The 25,108-nt window shown below is 46.9% G+C and overlaps 2 protein-coding genes across 4 annotated transcripts in view; one reads left to right on the plus strand and one right to left on the minus strand.

Moving 5' to 3' along the window:
• The window catches only part of col4a6 (collagen, type IV, alpha 6), an 88,771-nt gene extending 70,301 nt beyond the window's left edge, over positions 1–18,470 (minus strand). Inside the window, exons 1-3 of the mRNA XM_034568774.1 lie at positions 18,366–18,470; positions 18,078–18,205; positions 17,825–17,870 (exon numbers count right to left, since the gene is read on the minus strand). Of these exons, the coding sequence (XP_034424665.1) occupies positions 17,825–17,870; positions 18,078–18,088 (57 nt within the window). The 5' untranslated portion in view covers positions 18,089–18,205; positions 18,366–18,470. The remainder of the gene's footprint in view (positions 1–17,824; positions 17,871–18,077; positions 18,206–18,365) is intronic.
• Positions 18,471–20,762: 2,292 nt separating this feature from the next.
• Positions 20,763–25,108, plus strand: part of col4a5 (collagen, type IV, alpha 5 (Alport syndrome)) — a 31,452-nt gene continuing 27,106 nt past the window's right edge. For 2 of the 3 annotated variants that reach the window (XM_034568775.1, XM_034568777.1), the window contains exon 1: positions 20,763–21,095. In XM_034568775.1, the coding sequence (XP_034424666.1) occupies positions 21,003–21,095 (93 nt within the window). In that variant the 5' untranslated portion in view covers positions 20,763–21,002. The remainder of the gene's footprint in view (positions 21,096–25,108) is intronic. The other variant, XM_034568776.1, reaches the window with a different exon arrangement.

Genomic DNA, 25,108 nt, shown 5'->3' on the forward strand with positions numbered 1-25,108 from the left:
AACATTTCTGCCTCTTTCAAGCTTAAACTTCAACTTTTATGTGACCGTGTCTGATGACAGAAAAAAGATGGAGTGGAGGGTACAGTCTAATGCATGGTGAGAAGTGACGGGTGATAGGCGATGAGTTATACACCTGCAGAGAATGAAGAGTTTATGGGACGATCACATTTAACATCAACGAGGTGATGAGTGATACCGTTTGAAGAAATGATTAAACCACTCGTTATAATCCTCAGCGTCTGTTGAACAGCAGATGATTGATAACAAGCTGAACTCTTGTGAAAGACACGACGAGTCCTGGATTTGAAAAACAGCCGCATCCACACACGGGACGATCTTATCTTCAGAGATTAATGATGGCATGAAGATTTATATTTGATAATTTGGCTTTGTCTCTGCCAAGTGTTTGAGCCAGAGGACACCTCACCTTGCTCAAAGACACTTTGGAGGGGAGTGGAACCTCTGCTTCCTCGTGCACGCGCACTGAAGACGTCTCAAAGCAGGACTGAACTGCATCTGCACTGCATTACGGTGTTTAATAAACACGTGGATGTACACAGGGCAGCAGAGTTTACTGAAACCAGGAGGATTAAAGCGGTTCCTGGAGTCCCAGACGTGGGATGTGACCGTGTGTGTACTGAAAGACTCACATCCTGATGGTTTGTATGTAAACAGCCTGTCTGAGGGGAAGGGGCCACATCACAGATACACTACTTATGTTTGGTAATAGATTTAATGTACAACTGCGAAAATGACAAGGGAGGAGAAGAGCTCGGTGAAAAAACTCCCTCACTTTTTTTGAAACCATGAGCAAAACCACAGTCAAAGTGATACAGGGACTGATTACACGTGTCCCGGTGCAACACTTCAGACGTGCTGATGTTTGTCGGTCTCGCAGGAGTGAACATGTGGTCGCAGCTACAGACACGAGGTGCGTTTCCTGCGTCGGTGTGGTCCGAGTGAAGTGCCGCCGCCAGCTGCTCGCCGCTTTGGCATGACTTTCCCCACACGATAACAGTTTGGCGCGATGTGCTGATTATCTGTGGGCCACGGCGTTACAGAGCAGCAGGTCATTCACGAGAAGCTGCTGGTCCAAGTGCTTTTATTCCTCGTACCTGCATTTATACACAAATTGCAGCGTTGACTTTCTTAAGGTTGAACTCAGGACACTCGCATTATTCCATTTCTTTACTTCACTCTTGTACCTCTCTCTGTTTTTATTGAACAGCACTTTGCTTAACTCCGGTTGTTGTCGTGCTTTATAAACAAACTTCAACAAGGGATTCCCACACTCGCTTGCGACGCTCCGACTTGTTGAAAGAATCTCGCAGCATTTACATTTATTGACAGTATCAGCGGAGTGACGTGCTTTTAAAAACAAGCCATCATCCCCTGTATAGAGACGAGCGAAGCCGCAGTGAAAACACGGGGACGTGCAGACGATGGACGTCTTTTTGCGCCGCGCAATGAAAGCCCTTCTTTTCTTTTTGAAGACTTAGCCGAGCTTTACACAGCTGGTAGGAGTCACGGCTTCACACACTGCAGGAGCCTGCCCGGACAAGCCACCTGCCGTCAGCCCCTAGACTCCCTCTCCACCACAGGAAACCACCACTCGACTGCGGCGCACGAGGAGGGAGAAGCGGGCGGCGGGCAGAGGGCGGGAGGGACTCTGAAGTGATGAATCCCACAAGGAGGGTAGCCATTTTGGATCAAACCGCACTGGAGTAATACAGGTCGACTGGGGGTTAAGTGTCCCGCTGGGGAAGTATTACAGCTCACCCGTCACCACAGCGAGGAGCAGAGCGACGTTAAGATGACGGATGGACGTAGAGACGCAGAAACAATATTGTGGATCACTGAGATAATATTCACAGGCTGCAGCCCCGTGGAGAGGCCGTTACAGTCATGCAGCAGATAAAATCAGATATTAAAGGAGAGGCTATAGGTGTTGAGACATTTTGGGCTCAGCCGTGTTGCAATAACATGGATGCTGGTTGAGATGCTGCACGGAGGGTTAAGTGATTCACACGCGAGGCGAGCGGGGGTCAAGGTGGAGGTGCAGGACGCAGCTTGATCCCAGTTTTCTGCACAGCAAGAGGGAGTCGATGTGAGGATCAAACACGTCGATGCTTTACTTTGTTCTAAGTGGGGGTTTGGACCCAGAGGAGCTGATGAAAGTGTTAAAATCACCGGCAGATAAACGTTTAGCCTCTGCAGGACAGAACCTGTATCTCCATTTAGAGCAGAAGAAACCAGGTCTGCGTTTTCCTTTATATCTGACTGGTCAAACTCCGCCAGAGGTGTTTTATACTGTAGAACTTTTGTCAAACAACAGTCACCAGTGTCTGCACACTTCCTTTACTTCATCCATTCAAGCATCACAGTCATGCAACAGCGAACTACAAAGACCGGCGATGTGGGTCCAGGTTTTATCGTCCAAACTCGCCCTTCACAGTTCAGCACAATGGGGAGGAATTGCAAACAGGAATGTGGAGCAGGAACTCCCTGGAAAATCAGTGAAAACAGTAGTTGTAACATTCAGTAGTTTTTGTGTAATCCTGCTGACAAATAAACGGGGGCTAGAAACCTTGTGGCGACTGATTTAGACAGATCCCAGATCCGCCCCGGCTAAAAGCTTCATTTAACCTGATTACCTAATAACACAGTCGCTTGCAGTGGACCATGAGTGATCAGCGAGGCATCAGCCTGCCTGGGTGAACTTCTCATGAAGCGCTGCATGTCAGAGGAGTTCAGAAGAAGAAGAACCTCCTTCCCTCCCTCTGTATCTTCACTTCCTCCCTCTCTCTCTCCCTCAGCCGGTCAGAAAAACCGAAAAAGAGAGAAACCTACAAACTGACACAACACTCTAACACAATGCAGGAGCCTCCCTGACAACCACCCACCCCTCCTTCACCCTCTCCTCTCTGGTGTGACCTTTGACCTTCTCTGTGGAGAGGCTGGGACAAGTGGAGGGAATGGAATGCCGGGTGGACGTTCGACATTAGGTCAGGACAAGGAGAGAGAGAGAGAGAGTAAATACACAACTGTGGCTGCTGCACATTAACCTGCTTCATTAAAGGACAGGTTCACCTTCTGTCCGTCTCAAAACAATTTAATCATTCACTTAGGTCCAGTTGGGTTCTTATAATATACATAGATTGCTGATTAATTTCCTATTGGTCAGGTAATCAATTAACTGGCTGATATATTGACTAATATTATACACGTTTGATACAGATCAAAACGTTAAGAAGCTACTGCAAATTAAACTTCAACATAAGACGCAATACTTTGATTTAGTTTCCAAGATCTTTTTTAACGTTATCTTCTTTCCCAGCCATGAGCGGCTACTTCACTTCCTCTGTGCAATGCATTGTGGGAGATCGGCGTCCGTAAGCAGCACTCTCTCTCAAAAACAAAAGAGCTTATTCGGTATGCGCGCTCTCTGGTGTAAGTGCTCTTCACATTGTCACTGCTTGGAATCAGCGAGTAGTAGATTCAAGAACTTTATCGTCATTGTGCAAGAGCAACAAAACTCTGGAAAGTGTGAGGTCTGACGTTAACCTCAGATAAACGTTGGGAGGTATTTTTTGCACGTGTGGATGTGAAACAACATCGTTTCCTTTAAGGTAAAACTGCTCCAACTGATCATTAACTGTCTGAGGCCACCTACGCTGAATCTGCTCACCTTTAATCTCCCTGACGACACTTAGCTGACAAACAGATGTTACACTGCGTAAACTTTCCCAGAGCTAACGTTTACATCCAATAACAAACAGAGGAGTCTCACGATACAAACATTCAATATTTTAAGCTGCGGGATGAAGTGCAGTGACGAGCTCGACCGCTGAGAGCGAGGCTGAGCCGAGGCTCGGGAGTTCAAACCAAGAAGCGATCGAGAACAGGAAGTGATGGCCACCTCGGACGTTGGCGGTGAGTGTCGAGGTGTAAACATTGACCTTATGATGTGAACGAGCGTCATGGGAAAGTCTGTTTAGGAGACGGGGAAGGCGGTGCATCGCTTTAATTTGGTCGTAAATAGCGGCTGAGTTATGGGGGAAGAGGCCCGGGCTCCATTTTGCTTTCTTTTTGTGTCCTTTGTATAGACAAGGTTATGGTGTTGAAAGAATGAGGAGTTGCATACAGCATCTGGGGCACGTTGCTGCTCTTTATTGCTTTTTGTCTCCAACATCGAGCATCTCCCGAACTCTTCCTTCCTTCCAGGTCCTTCCAACTTCCTCTTTGCTATTTGTCCGTTCTGCTCAGTCCACCTTTGCTGCCAAAAACTAACGATAGACTTTGCTGAACTCTTACCGCACAAAACTGGGCGTGGGCATGTTAGAAGTATACGAGGCAAGATTGTTTGACTCCCAACACTTCCCTCGTGACCTCTGCATCCAACTCCTAAGATGATCCATGTCAGCCTTGAGTATTTTCTGCTGAGCCATAACGCCTTAAATCATTCCCAAAGACTCATCATTGCCAACTTGGACTGATCGTATCTCTAGACCACCAGCTAAAGGTCAGTCCATAACCATTTCTCTGGATCGGCCGAGAGGCAAGGTCTCCCCCAGGTGTTTGACCGTCTCTCTTAGGGTGTCAACGGTCTCCGTAGCTATTTGATGCGGCTGTTACCTTGCGTTACCTTTGTTTGTTTCTTCTGTCAGGTCACAGAGATCAAGTCCGGACAGGAGTTCCTCCTCTCAAGAGTCTGACTCCAACCCGGAGTGAGCCCAAGTGGAAAAGGAGAGGCTGACAGCAGAAGGTTACGGTGCAAAAACAAATGACGGTGCTTTAGAAAGAATGCCGGGTAATTTGGGCTTTCTGTTCACAGGGTAATTGCCCCTTTAACAGCCAACAACTGTCACTTTCCGTAATTGTCTGAAAGTGTCAATTTTTCACCTGCAGCACAGCCCCCTCTAAGGTTCGTCTTAAAAGGAAATTGCAGGACTCCATGTTTCTAGACCTAAAACCAGGAGATGTACAGCCGCTCCGTCAACAGGTGAGTCCATGGTCACCAGCTATTGCACGGTAACAAACCCAGAGGCGACTCCAGCACCTGCATCAGTCGTCTCTCCTCTTATCAGCTACGACCCAGAGACAACAAGCTTCCAAGTCAATAATCCGATGAAACGATGACCTCTGATAAGGTCTGCAAAGGTCACGACCGGCTGTTTGCCTTCATGTCGTGCTGTGTGTACAATTCAAATCAAAAAAAGGCATGTGTGCTCTTGCCTCGCCGACATATTCCTGGAGGTAATGTGCAAACGTATGTAATTGAAGTCTTGCCGCTTATATAACATTGAGTTACGAACCACAGAGGCCTACCTGCTGGCACTCGGGCACCTCTGACCTCCAGCTCCCACTCTGACCCCTCGCGGCTTTTCCCAGTGACCCAGGAATTAGGTTCTCACACAGAGGGATTTATGGGTATTGTTGTCATTTTAAAATATAGCTTTTCTTTCTCCTCCTATGCTCCAGGGCAGGAGTCACCTATGAAACATTCAACCATCTGCTTGAGGGTCCAGGTGGAGAAACCAACCGAGGAAAGACATGTGCAACAAAATGTAAAACAAAAAAACGTATGTGTCTCGGTTATCCGTAAACTAGATTTCCAGACTGTGTAGTCTCAAAGGGGATCTGTGACTCATGGGAGAACCTACTCATGAGTACACAATTTGGTTTACATCTAAACAAAACATCTGAGACTAAACCAAGTCCGATGGCCCCCGACTCACTAAAGGTGCTGAAATCTTAAAGCAACATCTTTATGTGAAACTTCACCTACCGGGTGGAAGCATCCTGTCTTTACTCATTGGAAATTGCCTCTTTCGACGTTTTGGTTTCCTTTGGTGTGAATCTATCTATCAATCACACTTTATTTGTACCTCTCAGGTGGCTGCAGTTCAAAGTGCTTCACAAATTACTCAAGTTATGTGACATCCCGACATATATGTATCTAAAATGCTTTTTAAAAAAGGGAAAGAATTGGCCCTACAATCGATCCTTGGGGAACACCGCAGGTTTTTGATCAAGTTTAACAAAGAACTTTAAAAAATAAAGATAAAGGCAACCCAAACATTAACATGAGCAGGTATCTACACTAGATATTGTCTGTCAAACCCTGCTTCATAAGCCGTTGGTGTTGACATTAACAGATTATCTCACATAAAAGAAAACGATGGAGTCACTGAGTTCAGATGAGAATATGGGGGGGGGGGGGGGGGGGTGGGAGGGTGATGGGGACGAGGAAGGGAGTGAAAGACAAGGGGAAGGAGAGGAGGGGGAGGTGAGGAAAGGAAAGAAGAGGTGCAGACAGGTGTGTGACCTCTTCAAGAAGCTGGCGTGCAGCGGGGGTGGAAGGTGGTGGTCGTGAGGGGGAGGGAAGGCCCAGTAGCTATGGCGATGACATGGAATGTTCCTGTCGCCCCTGGCAACGGTTCATTAGCTGTTAGCTCTCACAGGCTGATGGGTCCTAAGTCCAGACCTGTCCCCCTGCTGTCTGTCACGGATTCCAGGATCCTAAATGTCATGAGGAATGCCGGTGGGATCGGGGAATGCCTGAACATTCCTGCGGGGGAGAAGCGAGAAAAAAAAAAGCTCGCCCGCAGTTCGCACCTGACAACCCCGGGTCAACGGTGGAGCTCGAGGAACGATCCTCAGCGTCATAAAGGTTTCATGACAGCGGATGAATTCCATGAAACCTTCTTCTTATCAAGTCAAAGAAATGTCTAATCGGATTGTGATTTTAATATATCGTACCTGAATGTAGTTTTAATTCCCCAAGCAAATTCAAAAACGATAATTATTCTCATGATTGATTTCGTCCGAGCAACAATCTAAACTCTAAAACAAGTCTCTCTCTTCTCTCTTTAACTGAGGTGAAAAGACTCAGAGACGCCGGCTGAAGGTCAGCACGACCCTGAACAGATTTCCTTCACCATGCAGGACAGACTGTTTTGAAACATGGAGTTAATGAGCTAATGCTGTGTCCAAAATACTGCAAATACCTGCTCCTTCCACGACACCGGGGCGAGAGGGTAAACGTCCTGTGTGCAGAAGCTATCGCCCCCTTCACTGATGTCATTGTTTAAAGAGTCTCAGGAATGACAAAGGCAAACACAAAATAAAGCAGGATTCATAAACCTTCAGTTGACCTGAGGTTTACTAGCGGAGCAGAAAGGAGGAATCTTCGCGGGATCGGTTCGAGTGAAGGATTTTCTGTGCAAATCCCGACACAACACCTTCAATCCTCAGAATTACAGGATCACGTCTGCCACTCAAACTCAGTATCACCTCATCTTCTAACCTGCAGGAACACAGAGCAACACCAACCCTCTCAGGGGGCTCGGGCCCCGGAGCCAAGACTCTTCAGAGCATTGTCAAGAGAGTCAAGAGATAATGAGGAAAATGATGATGTGACATCAATTTCACGTGGTAATTGAGGAGGTATGCAAAGTGCTGCGAGGGTTAAAACCAACATCACAGCACAAACTGTAACGCTGGCGATTACGTCACTTTGTGCAGTCAATTAATTTATATTTACGATCAAAAATGCGAGACGTCGCTCACACCTGCGTCTGAGAACGATGTAAATGTCAAGACGCTGAGCTCAGTGCTGCTCCGGGTCATCGCTGGAGGTGCACATACCTGTGGGCGGCTGCAGGGACTTGCCAACAAAGACATGCAGCGAATTGACAAAAAGGTCGTACACGTCTTGTCTAATTGTTGCTCTGCCTGTCTGTGGTATGTTTGTTTTCACCACCTTCACTTCATCCTCTGACATACACTCACACGCTAAGAAAAGGTGGAGATAACAAACTTGAGTTTAAATGTTCGTCTTAAATCCATTTTGCGCGACTGTAGTTTTTCTGTAATTCTCATTTCAATGCACTTTGAGACTTGTTCTGTTTGAAACAAACACAACCACTTGACTTGTGTTCATACTTTTATGGTGTATATACTTTTATAGCATTGGTCATAATGGTTTCCAATATACTGTCTATTCCCCTTCTTTGCATTTTTGACTTTTGATCAGACAAAACTAATAATATACAATAAATATGGCTGCACTTTCTCTTTAATACGACATTTCATAGACAATTTGATTGATCAAAACATCTTCTCTTAATCCAAACCAGTTGCATAACCAACAAAGAACTAGATCAGTAAATTAATAACTTGTATTTCAGTGGACTCAAGCATGAATAATGTAGCTTTTGCACAAAGTCAACAATTGTCCAATGCAAACATGAACAAGTCATAAAACATTAACGTGAATTTCTTCACAGTTTCAACACAAACCCTTGTTAGTGAGCAGTGTGTTTTGTTTCTGTCACACACACACACACACACACACACACACACACACACACACACACACACACACACACACACACACACACACACACACACACACACACACACACACACACACACACACACACACACACACACAAAGCTTCTCTCTGGCCGGCCAGTGAGTGACTGAGCTATTTTAGGAACAAGAGGAGCTGGCTGAATAAATATGTTGAGAGGTGGGGGGTGGGGGGGGATCGACTCAGCCTCTGTTGACAAACACACTGTTTGTCAACAGAGTTCCAGTTCCAGCCTCCTCCTCCGCCACCACCTCCTCCTCCACCTCCTCCTCCTCCACCTCCTCCTCCTCCACCTCCTCCTCCTCCACCGCACTGAGACCTACTTTCTGCTGTCAGAGACCTTCCTGCTCGTTTCTAACGCAGGTCAGTGAGATGAGGCCGAACACGAGATCATTTCGACCCCTGGAAGTGGAAGCGGGCGATTTGTTTCTGCGGCGAAAGGTTGGCACAATAACGATCTGCAACCCCCCCCCCCCCCCCCCCCCCCCCCCCCCCCCCCCCCCCCCCCCCCCCCCCCCCCCCCCCCCCCCCCCCCCCCCCCCCCCCCCCCCCCCCCCCCACCCTCCTCATTAGTGGCCGTTCTGGGGCCACGGTGGGCGACAGGGAGCCGAGCCAGCGGAGCGGCTGAGGCCCTTCACTCGGTAATGAATGGAGTTTAAAGCTAAGAGCACGAGGCTCAGGGTGAAGTCGGAGGGAACGGTGCCAGGTGGTGCGAGGCCGCGAGGCGCGTCAAGTCAGCGGAGCCGCAGCGAACACGACGCGGTGGAGGGAGAGAACCCTAATGAAGCTCGACAACCTTTGTTAACGGGTTAAATATTTGTTTTTGAGGTCAGAAACCACATGACCACAGTTTTCATAATAAACCAGAGCTAATTTACAGCTTTTCACTCCTGCGCTAAAACTCTGTTCATGCAGTTTGGGGCCAAATCATCAACTTCTGCATATTCTAATTAGAATCTATTAACTGAGGAATACAAAACCGTAACGCTCAGTCTAATAACTGAGGGGACCAGCTTTATATCGTTTTACTGGAACCAACGGACCAATCACCACTTGGTCGACTATTTTCACTGACGGACATTTGGTCGTCTAACAGGTGGCAACGGGGGAAACCTCGGAAATAACTGCTGCTTCAAGATAAATCGATCACGACCTGTTGCAATAAAATAAAAAGTAAAGCTGGTCATTCCTGTCACTGATGACGGATGAGCTGCCGCTGGGGGTTCAACTGCAGGGTGAAGGTGATAGTTTCACACTCGGCTACAAAACACAGTAAATTGCACCTGACCATTGTGGTATTTCCCCCTCTGGACGAGCCCAGAAGACAAATTGGGAGGTCTCTGTGATTTACGACCGTTCATAAAGACAACGCTGATTGACAGAGGTTAGACTGGGGGTGCAGAGTGAAGAGGAACAGCATGACCACCGTGAGGGGATGTTAAGATTTAGAGATTTTCCATCAAGATTCATAAATCTGTGAAGGTGCCAAAAAACACCAAAATTCAATTGGTTCTCTCTTGGCCCACGAACAAATAAACCAACAGAAAGGTGGCAAAGACAAATAATAGCATTTAAAATAGTTATTTTTTTAAATAACTCAGTAAGCGATGTCTTAAATTGTGTTCAACAGTCATAAAAACAAAAAGAAAACACACCCACCCTTGAAATGATAAACTCCAGTGTCAACATGACAGAACTAAGCAATAACATATATTATATCTCAGACCTGAAGTAAATCCACACAGGACTTGTGTTTCAAAGCATCAGATCTGCAGGTTATTGCCTCATAGATGTGTCAATAAGCTGTGGCACTTCCACCGCCACAGGCAGCTTCTCCCTCGCAGCAGCGCCATCATTAACTCTGGCAGCTGCCTCGGCAAAGTTATGACGAAAGGAGGCGAAGCGAGACAAACGCAAACAAGCTGGCATCACGGGGGCAAGAAATCCAATAAAGAAGGTTCTGGATGTACCGAAGTTATGTCATATACAAGGAGCTTGGGGCGGGGGGAGGGATGGAGGGAGGGAGGGAGGTATGGTTACCTGGATTACCTGACTGGCACAGACGAGGCAGTGAAGGATGAGTGTGAGACAAAGAGGTGGAAAAAGCAGAGCGGAGGTTCCAGTAATTACAGGGACAGGCAGAGACACAGTGAGGCGGTAATAGCACACAATAACTGACACATCTGATGTGCCAATGATAGTGTTCCTATCGCAGCGGCACATTAGTGGGCTGTCGCCGGCGGTTACCTCGCCACAGATATACGGTAGCCATGGATACAGGGCCTGGCGAGGGGGGGGAAAGTTGTCAACTATGTAAAAATTCGGGGGGAAAATAATCTCCCATATAAGGTGACGGTCATTTAGCTGAGAGCAAAGAAAGAGTGAGAACATTTCAGCGTCTCTGTGGGATGAGACAAAGCTAAAGTTAGCACCGCCGCGCTAAAGGTAAAGTTAAACAGGATATTAAGGTTTGTTTTGGGTTCAGCTGCCACAAAGCGGGCAAATACATCTGCACCTTCGTATCTTCCACCCACAACTGGGACATTAATGTGGAGCCGGGTTTGTAATTAACGTCTCCATTAGAGAACATTAATGGTACTTTGAAAGCCAGTCAGTCACATGAACACACCTTGTCCCCACTGGGGCGGTGGATCAGACCACCAGCACCACAGAGCACTGACAGACAAAAGGAGATCTGTGTTCCCCCTGCACAGGCATGCATGTGATAATTGCAGTGAAGAGGGAAAAATGTTTGACTTAAAGGGCTGATGTTGTTGTCTAATGCCAAAGTAATGATGTTGCGGGGGGGGGGGAGTGGAACATCAAAGCAGAAGCAGGAATTGAACCTGTCAGGCTTCCCGACTTCAAAACAAATGGAAAAGTCCTCAGGAGGAGTTATGTTGCCATGGTTTCTTTTTTTTAAATTGACGTCTGGAATACAAGGTTGGGAGATGGTGATAAAACCTGGATCAAAAGATGTTGATGCTGGTTATTGGAAACCGTGATTAACCAATGAGCACAATCCTCAAGGATCCTGAATGACAACTAGACGATTAACAGATTAGTCGACTGGAACTAAAACAATTTAAAAACTCTGACATCATCTTTATTTTGCAATCATCATGAGATTAACGAATAGTTAGCTGCACGTGTTTTTAGTTTGTCTGTGAGTGTACAATTGCTTCCCTCCCAAAACGTTTACTCAAAGCTGTATGGTTTTGTTTTCATGGGGGAATTTACTAGAATTGATTTGGAATTTTTACATCTGTCCAAATAAAGAGATGTGTAAGCTCCAGCTCCTGAGGTAAATATCTCTTTAGCTCTGTGGAAACTCACATTACATAATTGAATCTAATCTTAATTTAATCCGATGTAGAAATGAAAATATTGTAGCTTTAACTTGCCCAATTCGTCCCGATCGAATAGAGACATGAGGGACATTGAGGTGTTACACGAAAAGTAAAGAAAGGAGCAACAAGTAAGGGGGGGGGGGGGGGAGTCTGAACGGGACTAAACACACAACAGGAGGAAAAGAAAGGGAAGAGTGAAAGAGAGACAGAGGAGAAACCCCGGCAGATGAGGAGAAGTAGATTGGAGGTCTAATCCCTCTGAAGTGCAAACAGCCCCGAGGGGAGCGATGGCATTAGGGAGAAGGGACCGGGCACGTCCAACAAGCTGCGACAGCACTCCCACCGAGCAGCCAGCCAAACACTGCCCCACCTCTCTGACAAACACCCCCCCCCACGCCCTCCAGGGCCTGCAGAAAGGTAGAACACCCCCCCCCTCCCGCTCCCTCCCTTCTTCATCTCTTTTCTGCTTCCTCCTGCTCCCTCTGAATCTTCTGCGTTTTCCACTCGTCCTCCTTTCACCAGCGGCAAAAGGAGCAAAAAGACAAAAGTGCGACGAGAGCGGGACGGTGGAATGCGAAGCCATCGGCGCCCCCCGCTGCCTTTGTGCTCGGTCGACCCCCTGACCCCTGAAGTTCACCGCGACCAATCGGGGGACAAACTGACAGCGTGTGCTTCGTCAGAAAAGAGAAAGCGGGGGTCCGATAGGCGACGGCGGCTGTGCCAAGGCCCGGCCGATGGGAGGAGACGGTGCGGTGACATGTGGTGAAAGTGCTTTCAGTTCCCTGGCCTGTTGTTCCACGTGCTGCCACAACCTTTACATCAAGACCCGATCGATGTGGTGACGATGTTCGGCAAGAACACGCAACTAAAAGTCGATAAGCAACACAAATATAGAGAAGAAGCTAAATACTTAATCGAAACGGATCATTTCCATCAGTCTAATTGATTTTTCCAGGCCGCTGCACATCTACCACAATAAGACACTCCTTACTGAAGCACTTTAGTTTGAAGATGACAAGGAAAACAGTGATGTAGCCACCTGTCGAGGGGGGGGGGGGGGGGGGGGGCTTGGGGAGATGGACGGCTGGATGAATGCCAGAGACCAGCACAAACATCCCTATGGCACAGATGACGAGAAACAACAACACGTCTGTCAACGGTTACGTTAACGCACTCCGCTCACTATTGTTTTTGGATGTTTCAAAGATATACAAATCATACTTTAGATTTGCAAAGATTGCTTAACATTCCTCACAGACAGGCCCGTGCAGTGCCCCGGTTTGAGGGGAAAAGCTCACAGTGCTTGTGTAACTTCTTTAGAAAACTGGGGGGCGACATGTCGAAATCAACCGGGGAAGCAAAAGAAAGAAGGTTTGTCACCGAAAAGAAAACATGGATATGTGAATCTCATCCTTCATCAACATTTGTTTGAGAAAACCAGAGATTAAGGATTTCAATCAGCCGATGAGGTTTGTGTTTTCACCGCTGTACGTTTGTTTGTTTGTTTGTTTGTGAACAAGATTACGCAGCAACTGCAGGAACCATTTTTCACTAAATTTGATAGAAGGACGCGGTAAGAGTCCGGGAAGAACCCATTCCATTTCTGTGCAAATCTGGGTTAAGGGGGCGGATTCAGGAATCTTATTTTTAAACGTTTTTCAACATCTTCTTGATTTCATAGAGAATAATTGATGGAAACATCAGGCATGTTTAAGGGATTGATATTCACGAGTGGGTTTATCGTGAAGTCACGTTGGGCACTTTTCACTCTTATGAATGAAGCGACTGATCGAGGTCATTTAGAAGCAAATCAATCACGACAACAATCAAGAGTCGCAGCTCTCATATAATAACAACAGGTCGCTGAAGTGACCTCTCTGCCGTCTGTTAAAACCCCCGGTGGTAGGCGCAGGTCTTCCAGCTGTGTGCGAAATGCAACGCAATCTCATTTCTGCATAACTCATATTTGGGACCCCCCCCCCCCCCCCCCCCCCCCATCCCGTCTTCAGATTAGCTCTCTTTGTGTGCACTGCTGTGGCAATAGATAGCCCTAAAGCCAGTGTGCCCTCTCAAACAGCCTGACGAGGGGTATTTCCCCCAAAAGGAAAACCGAGTTAAGTCTTTCATCCCACCTGCGCAGCTAACGCACACAAACATGGGGGCGAACGCGTTTTTATGGGAGAGGGGAGACATGCGAGCACCACACAGGTAGCGGCGCTCGGAGCGTGGGCGTTGGAGAGGAGCAGCGGGGGCTTTTCAGCGCCGTGTTAAACATGCGATGTTTGGTTTATAGGTTTCCTAATGCACTAACTGACGGAGTGTTTTAGCCTCCGAGGACAGTGGGGGGAAACTGGAGGGGGGGAGGAGGGAAAAGGATACGAGTCATTCAAACTTCCAGAAGAGAAAGAAAAGTAAAGGATGAATGAAATGGTGCTGGGGATAGACGCACGACCTGGAAACTTTCCAGTCTGACCCGGTCACACAACCCTCTTCTCTCTCTCTCCCTCAGGATTCACCCGTCTGCCTCTTTCATCTGTCGCACTTCAAAACAACATCAGAACTTTTCCATAAACGTGACTAATCTCATCGTGACCCAGATCAACACTGTTCCTCCTCCTCCTTCTTGACTTCAGCCTCAGAAGCCTCTGGGGGAACGAACCCTCAACCACAGCTCAGTCTGCTGCCACCTCTAAAAACATCCGGGAACACGCTGAGATCCAACACCCGGGAAATATTTATATTCTTTACCCGACAGAGAAGTCATAACTCCTGTTTAATGAAGTTTGAAGGTTTCTCTGCACCACAATCATGTGGTCGATCTTTGTTTCTACTTGTCACCTTCGTTTCATCCCACATCGTAAAAAAAACAATAAACAACAACCTTTAATTCGGATTCGACACTGAACACAGAGATATTAATCTATAGAAAATGGAAGCGTCAGCACAATCTCCTGATTGCATCATTTAAAACTCAAATACTTCAGGATTAAACTGTATCACTCAATGAGGTCTGACTGAATTATGTCAGCCCTGAAGGCACATGTGTCTGAAATCTCTCATCTGCAAAGGCAGAGCACGAGTGTAATGAATCAGAAGCACTTAAAGACTAGACGAGTGATGTGTGCAGAAATAGAGTTTTGGCAATTATGAGATAAATGTTTCAAAACCAAAAGAATATTCAAACTTATGACAGAGGAAAGAAGTTCATCTTCACTTTCGACTCCGTCACTGTCTCCAAAGTGGAAGGAAGGAACTAGACAGAGAAATAAAATGAATTGTGACATCAGGGTTGAAGAGGTTGTGGGACCATCGCTCACAAATCACACCATAAATCAGCCTGTAATGAATTAGCTCACTTGTGGAAGCAGCCGGGGCAAAAAGTGATAGGAGAGAGGGTTTTTCTCTGAAGGGGGGGAAGCAGCGGGTAATAGAGCAGCTACAAATCAAGCCCTGATCAGTCGCCTCACTTAGTGTTTCTGGAATGTTTCAGCCTATAGCACCTGCAGGGAACGAGAGACAGCCTGACAAGTCCTGCCAAGCTCTGCAGGAATTCAGCAGAGGGAGGGGAGGGGAGGGGAGGAGAGGAGAGGAGAGGAGAGGAAGAGGAGAGGAGAGGAAGAGGAGAGGAGAGGAAGAGGAAGAGGAGAGGAGAAGAGGATACTTCAAATGGCATCAATTTAACATGTCAAATAACTAATTAGATTTCAAAGTGATTTGCACTGTGTGGTTTGAAGGCTCCTAACGTACAGCACTCCATCAAAAATGTAAAAATCTTTATCTTATATTTCATCTTAAAAAAATTTACATGTGCAAATACACACATTCCTCCAACATGTCTGAGTTCAACCTGCTCTGATTTCCTTTGTCACAGTGTGCACAAAACAAATGTGTGCATCCACACCCGTCTTGCATTCCAGCTACATCCAAACACATGTAAATTGGATGGAGGATTTCCCAGCTGCCCCGGCTGTACAGGATCATTTTTGACTCCCTCGTCTCCTTCCCAGCACGCCTCCTCCCCTCTCTCCTCACCATTCCTCCTCACCTGTGTGCGATGTTTTCCCTGTGCCAACAGCTGAGTCAGCCCCGACCGACGCTCAGGAGGAGCAACTGTACCCTTCGCTCAAACATTATTCTCAACTTAACTCGTTCGTCCGCCAAAGGCCCAACGGGAGACGGAGTAAAGTTCAGTGACGCCGCTGAGACGTTCCCTCTGTTGGCAGAACCACAGAGAGTCGATGAACTTCACGGCAGGACGGCTGCCACGCCACAATCAAAGACACGGTTACCAAGGTGACAACGACCCAGACCACCCAATGAACTGGTCTGTCGCTCACACACGTATCTATCCACTCAGCCACCCGGTCACCCACACACACCCACACAACAACAGGGAGGTGGAAGTGGGTGGAGGAGTCCATTCAGAGTCAATGCAGCTCCATCGGCCGAGTCCTGTTGAGAGGCAGGAAGCCGTGCTGCCCCTTCGCTTTCATGTTCCCCGTCACAGACGTCCACACCGACACCAGCGGCGTTAACGGTTCAATTCCCTTCGGGTTCCCCTTCCTAGACAACATTTTAAACCTCAGGGCACCAAATATCCTGCAGAACAAGACAGAAGCCATGTTGCCCCCCCCCCCCCTCATCAACCTGAGTGACCCCATCCAACACAGCCCCTGCCCCTTCTTATTCTAATTCAGGACGGCTGCAGCGCTGAATTGACCCTTCTGTTCCCAATTTAACTCGACCCTTGTCATCACAGATGGTCGGTTTGTGTCTCGGTGCTCATGTAACCCCCCCCCCCCCCCCCCCCCCCCCTCCCCGTGCTCTTCTTCTCTGAGACATTTAGGGTACAACGCTCTGCAGGCCCATGTTCCTCATGCTTCTCTAGATCTGCAGGGTTTCCTTAAGGGTTTCAACTGCTCGCTCAGGACCGCCATTGTCCCCGGAGGTGGCTGAAGGATGCCGTTAGCCGCAACTATGACCAAGTCAAATCCAGACCCGCTCGGTTCTATTAACATAAGACCCACACCCGATCCGTTACCCGTGATTAAACACACGTGCTACATACACGGAAAAGCATTTGTTGAATATCGCAGCACCTCCTCCTGCAGCCGACGACGTGCCGAGCTTGCGGGTTATCGTTACGCTATCAGAACCACTTTTAGAAAGCAGCAGTCGCATTTTATTTACTAGCTAGTTTGCTGTTGGTCAGTTATTCGTGCATTAAGTGAAGGGGGTCAAAGGTGACGTCGCAGACTTCCACAATAAAACGAATCTTTACACCTGACCAAGCTGATTTAGATGTTAACAAAACTGCAAAATAATGTTAATTCATTTTTACCCATGCTCGTTGATTTATATAAATATGTTTTCTGAATAAGAATCTGTACCTTCCACCAGAGGCATTGCATACCTACTCTCATGGGCGTGTCTTGTTCATGCAGTAATCTCCTAATCCTACATATTCATGAGCAGGGGGGGCGGGGTTTGAATTGCAGATGAGGGCGAGCGGGCCCAGTCAAACACGAACTGCTCTTTTCAATCCCTCAGGCCACATATAAATACAGAGTCATGAGCCACAGCTTCACACAGAAAACCTGGCAAATGGCTTTGGACAGTGTTTGGGAGACAAGGTGCAAAAATGAAATGAAAGATGCACCGAAATCAAATGTTCTAAAACGATTTAAAGTTTTGTAAAGTGATAAAAAAAGAAAGATCCAGAGGTGCTGAGGCCACAATGTGACGCGTGTGGAGCTGCTGCAGTGAGTCTGCTGCTGGCTGCACAGGATGTGACATGAAACACACACATATATAAACATGTAATTTACGCAACAAGAAGCTGCTGCTCTTTGGATTTAGACTTATTTTTCCAGCTGCGTAATTTCTCCACATAACAATCAGCTGCTGCTTCACATGAGGCGTTTACGCACAGCGGGATATTCATGGGAAAAAACGCATGTTCTCCAGCAAGTAGTCGGTCCCAGTTCCAAAAACACCACATGTTAGATCGCCTGCACTTTGCATCGGCTCTGTAAATAAACCGTGGCGAGGCCACTTCACCTGAAGAAGAGTTATAGTAAACAAACGGGGACTTACCCCGTGCGCAGATCTCACCGCCAAGGCGACCACGACCACGCAAATCCTGTGAAAAGGAAGGAAAGAGTCGGGTGAGTGGCGGGTTGCTGCGGTGCTGCTCCGCCAGGTGAAGTGCACCGGGAGCCGGGGCGAGCGTGCAGCCTGCAGCCGGGCGCGGAGCTGCGGCTGCGCCACCCTGCAGCCGCCGCAACGCGACCTGGATGGAATTTGGCTTTTTTTCCCCTAAGAGGTGGGAATAAAAACAGATGCTTACAGGAATTTCATTTTTGATCACGACCGGCAGAGAGCGAGCCACAGGTTCGATTCTCGTTCCCCCCCCCTTGTCTTCAGCAGCAAGCCTCTTCAAACGCGCTCATCGACGGCTTCCAAATCCGCCGTCATCTGCCCGGAGACACACACAGAGAACACAAGAGATAAAGTAGTTCCCCCGCGTCCCACACACTGCGCACACACACTCCTCCGGCTGTTGGAACACACTCGGCACCGACTCCCCGCTCCTCTCGGGGCTTCGCTTCATAATATCGGAGCTTATCCAACTCACCAAAGTCGCAGCGGTGAAGTCGCTGCTGCGCTCTCCGGGCTGTTGCGCTTCAACTCTGCAGCGCAGCTCAGCCGAGGGAGAGGAGGGGCCAACACATGTCATTCATGCCTCTGCACCTTCGGCTGCGGCAGGAGTTCGAGTCCACGACGCAGTTTGCAGACACAGGGGCTTGAGGCTCGGTGCTGCTCAGGACAACCTGGGGTCCAGAGAGTGTCCAGACCAAGTTTTACTCCATCTAAAGTTCCACAAACATCAGAAGGTGTTGATTTGTTTGTGTTAAAAACCCCTAAGAAGTGAGTTTCTCACATGTTCTCAAGTGTAATGTGAACACAGAACCCATATAATCAATTTAAAACTATAAAATCGGTGTGATACTCATGTAGGACCTCATACATTCACAATAAAATCGTTTTTCCACTAACGTTACATCTATTTCAATAAAGTTCAATAAAAAGTTTGGTGTAGAACCAGTTTTCATTCAGGTTTTATTTTACTTCAACTCCATAATGTTTCTTGAATGAAGACAACTCTGTCTTTGTTTCCCTTTTTCACACTTTTTCATGCAACATATTATATTTTCTATTTCCACTGCCGCCTGAATCGATATATTACTTTCCCATAACTATATTCTCAATTCAAACCTTAAACTCTCAGCGTTTGTCTCAAAACTTTCTCCAAACTGCTCAACAGAGGCATCTGGTTGAGTTTATGTTCGTGTTGTCAACTGAAAAACGATATACAAGTTTCTGAAAGTATTAAAATGTTTAAAACATGTAAAGCTTGGTCTCTTCTCCACCAGTTGCAAATGAGACGTGGATCACATTTCATCAACATGACATCAAATCAAACATGAAAAAAGTTAAAAACTTGTTTCCACTGTAGCTGTGATTTTACATTTATCTCCTGATACGATATTATCACGATACTTGGGTGCTGATCCGATATGTATCACGACTTTACAAGTATTGCGAAAGTATTCTACAGGTATTGCGATTCAATATTAAGACTTATTGCCCTTTTTGTTTGCTTCTTTAACACTAGACCACAGGAAAAAGTAAAATCATGAATTTAAATCCGTCAGTCTTATTTATTTTTACGTGTTCCTGCTCATCATGCTAGTGTCACTACAAAACAATACATAACACAAGATCTTAATCCAAACTTTGTCGTATCATCGGACGGTCTATTCTTTTATCGGCTTTCTTGCGTCCGCTTGGTTTTTCCGGAAACGTTTTTGACGTAAGACTTCACGTAACACCCACAGAACGTAGCGTACACTTCGCCCTCTGCTGGATCAAAGCGGTAACATCTTTCCACCTTGTTTACGCAATGGGAAGCAAACGCAGCAACTTTATTCAAATAAATCGACACAGGATGAAAAAATGATATCAAGAAACATAAAAAAAATCCCGAATAGCTACCGACATTATAACATCCAGAATAATACGTGTTTAGGAAGAATACAGTCTCATTTTCATGGTAAGGAAACACATTCATGTTGTTTGACCACCAACTTATTCCAGTTCCTGGAACAGAAACTTGAAGTTTTACTTAAGAATAAACCCACATCTACTAAAACTACAACAAACAACTGTAAACTGAGAGCCAGAGTGGAAATAATCCATAATCATTAAGTCCTGGTTACTAAACCTAAATAAGTAACTAACACACAACTTCTTTCAGTTTCATGGGGATTCAATATTTCATAATTTGCATGTGAAGTGTCAGTTTCATGTTCTGAGGATCTCATGTGTCTCTAACTTTCTCCTGACTTCATATCAGCAGCACTTTTCCTCCAAAGAGCCTCTTGCCTCAAATCCATGTCATGTAAAAAGCAGCTCCATTAAAAGGAGAAGGTCAGGATGATGTTTCCCGATTTATTTTCAAAGAGACAAAACTAATTCCACATTGTGCCAGTAGCCTCCTTCTGACAGGAGTCAAAGTTGAGTATTTAACCTTTAATAATCTGGCAGGAATGCAACGTGTCCGGGCGTATAGAAAATGTCAAATAAAGGTTTAATGCCAAACCTTTTTGTGTGTGTGTGTGACTGTGTGTGTGTGTGTGTGTGTGGGTGTGTGTGCAGCCTCGGGCGTTGGGTAGGATTGGATAGACACGCAGGAGAAGAGCCATATCCATCCGCACCTTGCGAGGTCCTAACATTATTCACTTGGAGAAGAGTTTTAAACTGTGGATCAATAATTACGCACAGAACCGAAATGGAACATTTGGATCGCCTGCGGTCAACACACTCACATTTCCGTGCGTAAAACCTCCCGAAGCTTTACTTTAAGACCAACTGTGTGTCGCAGTGTATGTGCAAGGGGGGGGGGGGGGGGCTCAGATATCAGTGCGCTGGGTGTGGGAAGTAGATCCGGCAGGGCAGGATTGCAAGTCGAGGAGAGAAAAAGTTAGAGGGGGACAGCAGAGGCGCACGGTGCCAGAGCCAGGATCAGAAGCCTCTGCAGGCGCAACCAGCAGCAGTCCGCCCGCCGAGGACAAGTGTTTTTCCCACTATTCATCTTCCACTCAGAGCCAGTGTGCAGGGGGGGGGAGCCGGGCTATGACACGCGAGTAGACAGCCGCACAGTCAGTGAGTGTTAGCGCAGGAGGACCCTTGTTTTTATTCCCCCCGCAAGATGAAGACAGACGCGAGGAGCCCGCGCCAGCTCGCCGCGCCGCTGCTCTTCTTCCTCGCCCTGTGCGTCGCGGTGCAGCGATCCGACTCTGCGGTAAGTGCGCTTCCTTTTCCTTTCGAGTACGCGTACGGGTGTTTGTCACAGGTTTGAATCCCCACGAGCAGCTCCGCGACTCCCCGCATGGAGAAGCAGGAACCTGCCGCTCTCACTCAGCCGGCACCGGGACGCGACCGTGGTTTATAAATAGAGGAGCAGCTTTAAAACAAGCGCGTATTCTTCTCCTCTTAGAATAATGGTAATAGTAATGTCACTGCGGGTTCCGCTGTGTTGCACTGGTAATAATAACCATGTAATTAGCCCAATTACACACGTTGTTCGGAGCTTTGATGGCACTTTTTTTTTTAACGACGGGGACCCACGAGCACCTTCTGCTTTGTAGTTTCTATCCGTGCACGTTTCTTCCTCTTCTCCTTCTCCTTCCCCTGCAACCACAGTGTGCATCTGTCGTTTTTAAACCATTATCCACTCCTCATGCAGTGATTCACAAACACAAAGTCTGTGCCCTGCAGCGCGCCAGCAGCCAGTCCTACAACACACGCTGCTGCTGCTGGTTTAGTTAATAAAAGGCCCTTTTTCCCAGCCTTGAAATACGTTGTCCTCCACTTTTCTGCTCAGGTGCATGTGCCCTGCAGGTGTGTGTTGGCTCTAACAGCAGCTGGTTAGTGACATGCATGTTACTGTATGTGCGTAAAATCCATCTTTACTGGGTGATTCTGCTCCCAGCACCTTGCAGGGTTGGATTCTGTGCAGCCAGGGCAGCAGAGAGGTGACTGTAGTTCCTCTAGTATCTTGTTAATATGTAAGCAAGGTGACTTTATCTTTGGACTCTTTGCAGGAGGTGTGTGTGTGTGTGTGTGTGTGTTTGGTGTTTGTGTGTTTGTGTGTGTGTCTGCACATACTTTCCCCCTCTTCACTCCCAGCTGCAGCTCTCATAGCCGTACATCTCTGACCTCCCTGTATGACGCAGCTGTATCATCAAACTATGTGTGTGTGTGTGTGTGTGTGTGTCATTCTGCCTCCTCATGTAATATTCCAACAGGCTCCACATGCTGAATATTCACGAGTCATTAATAATGCATGAGCACTTGTTGCATGCTGATCCACAGGAGCCCGCCCCCCCACAAGCAGGGGCGCGTCCACACAGCCGCTCTGAGGGGCGTGGACCTGGAGCTTTTTTTAATGTTTATCACATCTAGTCTGTGAACATCATAAATCCATCTGGTTGATGTGCAGTTCAGCGCCCGAGAGGAAATCGACCCCTGAGAGTTTGTAATTTGTTTACAGAGAAATAAACATGTCCGAGGAAGAGTCCAGGTGCAGCCTCGTCTGGGTTTATGCATCTTAGTCTGGAGAATGTACGGCCTGACCTCTGAGACCTTTACCTGCTGCAGCTGCGACGAGACTTTATCTTCACCTTCCCTCAAATATAAAGACACTGACATAATGTTACATAATCAGAAGAGCCCGGCCGATTTATCATTGGATCAGTAAAAATACGTTGATATGAGACGTATCTGCGTTTATGAGAATAGTGCATTTCTGTTTATGTTTTAGACAAGAAAAAAAAAACAGTATTTGCTCAATTCAAGTCTTATTTGGTTGTGTTTGTATTTTCTTCCTCTTTATAATTATTTATGATAAAGTTTATGGTTAAACTGTAAAATATCCAACCTTTCTTTTCCATAAGGTTTTGTCATAACAATCTCAGGACACATAACTTTATCGGTCCATGAATCGTACGACGGAGTCTTACAGCCAACGTGAGGAGATTTCCAGAATAAAGTCATAATCTGACAAGAGTTAAGTCGTAATTGAGAAGAAATCAAAGAGAGAAAGTTTCACTCTTTGATCCAAAGTCCTGACAAACTCCCCCTCGCACATGACACTTCATATTATGACTTTATTCTCCAAATAAATGTATGTGAAAGGTTTTGTGACTTTTGAGCGGACATACAGGCTGTTATTGTTGCCGTGGAGATGTAAAGCTATAATGGCGGGTGGGGGGGGGGGGGGGTCCATTTTGACCCAGGAATGTGGCCGGCCCCACCCACTCAGAGAGGATGAAGAGGAGGAGAAGTCAAAAGAAGGGGAAAGGGTGAAAGAGAGAGGGGGAAACGTCCGTTCTTGACCTTGGGAAATGAGGTTTTAGTCCATTTAGGAGCTTTTCAACCACTTGTCATGGTCTTCATCATGTGGAGTTGGTCGGTCTGTGAGGAAGAGGAGGAAGGTGGAAGGTAGAGAGGGGGGTGATGGGTAGAGATGACGGCAATAAAGAGATGATGCAAGGGATGTTTCTCTCTCTCTCTCTCTCTCTGTCACTCACTTACTTACTTACTCGCTCTCTCACACACACACACACACACACACACACACACACACACACACACACACACACACACACACACACCCAACATACCTTTACATACCAAGTCATGTCTCATCTGTCCAAGTGGTCTCACTGGGGCCCCCTAGTGGAAGCAGTGTGCATGACCCAAAGCTGACTTTGATAGAAACCTGCTTGGTCTCAACCTTTAGTGTGGAATGCTCCTTTATTCCATTCAACTACAAAACACCTTGAAAAGTTTAAGAGCAAGTGCAGCTGTTGTTTTTAACTTTTCCTGTAATTCATATAAAGTTGATATTTTCACACTCGGTGGAAAGTGAGAACAAAGACAACAGAATAAACACAGAGGGGCCTCTTATTGTCTTAGTTTTCAATCATTAACTGGCTTCTCATACATCACTGTTTCGTAGTGTGTGTGTGTGTGTGTGTGTGTGTGTGTGTGTGTGTGTGTGTGTGTGCGTGTGCGTGCGCGTGCAGCATTAATTCTTGCCCAGATCTGAATCTCCGTTCAGCCAGGTGAGGGGTTCAGCAGGTAATGTATACCTGGAGCCTTTTCCTTTGAAGCTGTGACACCGCCACCACAAACACACACTTAATTTGATGCGCGCTTTACCACACACACACACACGCACACGCACACACACACACGCACACACACACACACACACACACACACACACAGCAGACAGATTTCCCACCACAAACTCCACCTGGGATGTGGGTCACATGAAAGGTCAGGGAACCCCTGAACCCATACGGGTGGTTGTGCGATCATGCGTGTGTTCATGTCTGTGTGTGTGTGTCTGTGTGTGTGGCGGGGGGGGGGGGGGGGGGGGGGGGGTTAAGCCAGCCATAACATCCTGTGATTGCTTAGATAAATCTGTGATGTTTGCTCACACTTCAGATCTGCATCATCCAGTGAAAGAGTGAAAGGTTATGTTTTCTCTTTCGCCGTTTTCCCTCGTCTTTATCTGTCGTGGACCTCTTCTTTGCTTTCAGCTCTTCTCTTCCTTCTCCTCCGTCCACCCACTGTTTGACGAGTATTCTTTTCATTTCCCTGTGTGTAAAAGCACACAAACGAATAATTGTTAGTTTCTTTGACAAATCTAAATTGTATTTTCTGCAGTACCGGAGGCGTTTCCGAAGCTGGTATCAGGATCTTTGTTTTTGCCACTTCCCTGAGTCTTTTTCGGGTCATTAAATATTCCGAATGTATCTTTGATGAAGAGCTTGATTTCAGAGTTTATCTTTCGTTCTCGTCTATAGCAACATTCTCCCCGTGCGCCTCCATCCACCCTGTTTTCTGACTCGCCCTCCTCTCCCTTTGAAACTGCTCTCGGACGCAAATTCCATCTTTATCTCAGCGGCTGTGGGAGAAGAGCTTCTTCAACATGCGACGCACACACACACCCACACAGACACACACACATGTCCATGCATCATATCCTCCTGTTTTCCTATGCGACTTATGATCTGTACTTTGTGTGCAGAAGTGTGTGTGTGTCTGTGTGTGTGTGTTTCCTGACACTGCTGTGTTATCGAGCTGAAGATGCCGTTAGGATTAACATGTGGACTAAAGTCTACACCAAATTGTTTAGAGAGCTAATTACGGCGATGGAGCGCACACACTCCTCCTCCTCCTCCTCCTCTTCGTTTACCTTCTCTCTCGTTCTCTCGGTTCACAGGAGACGCAGAACTGATG

This window comes from Hippoglossus hippoglossus, chromosome 18 (assembly GCF_009819705.1).
Source record: "Hippoglossus hippoglossus isolate fHipHip1 chromosome 18, fHipHip1.pri, whole genome shotgun sequence".
Classification (NCBI taxonomy): Eukaryota; Metazoa; Chordata; class Actinopteri; order Pleuronectiformes; family Pleuronectidae; genus Hippoglossus; species Hippoglossus hippoglossus.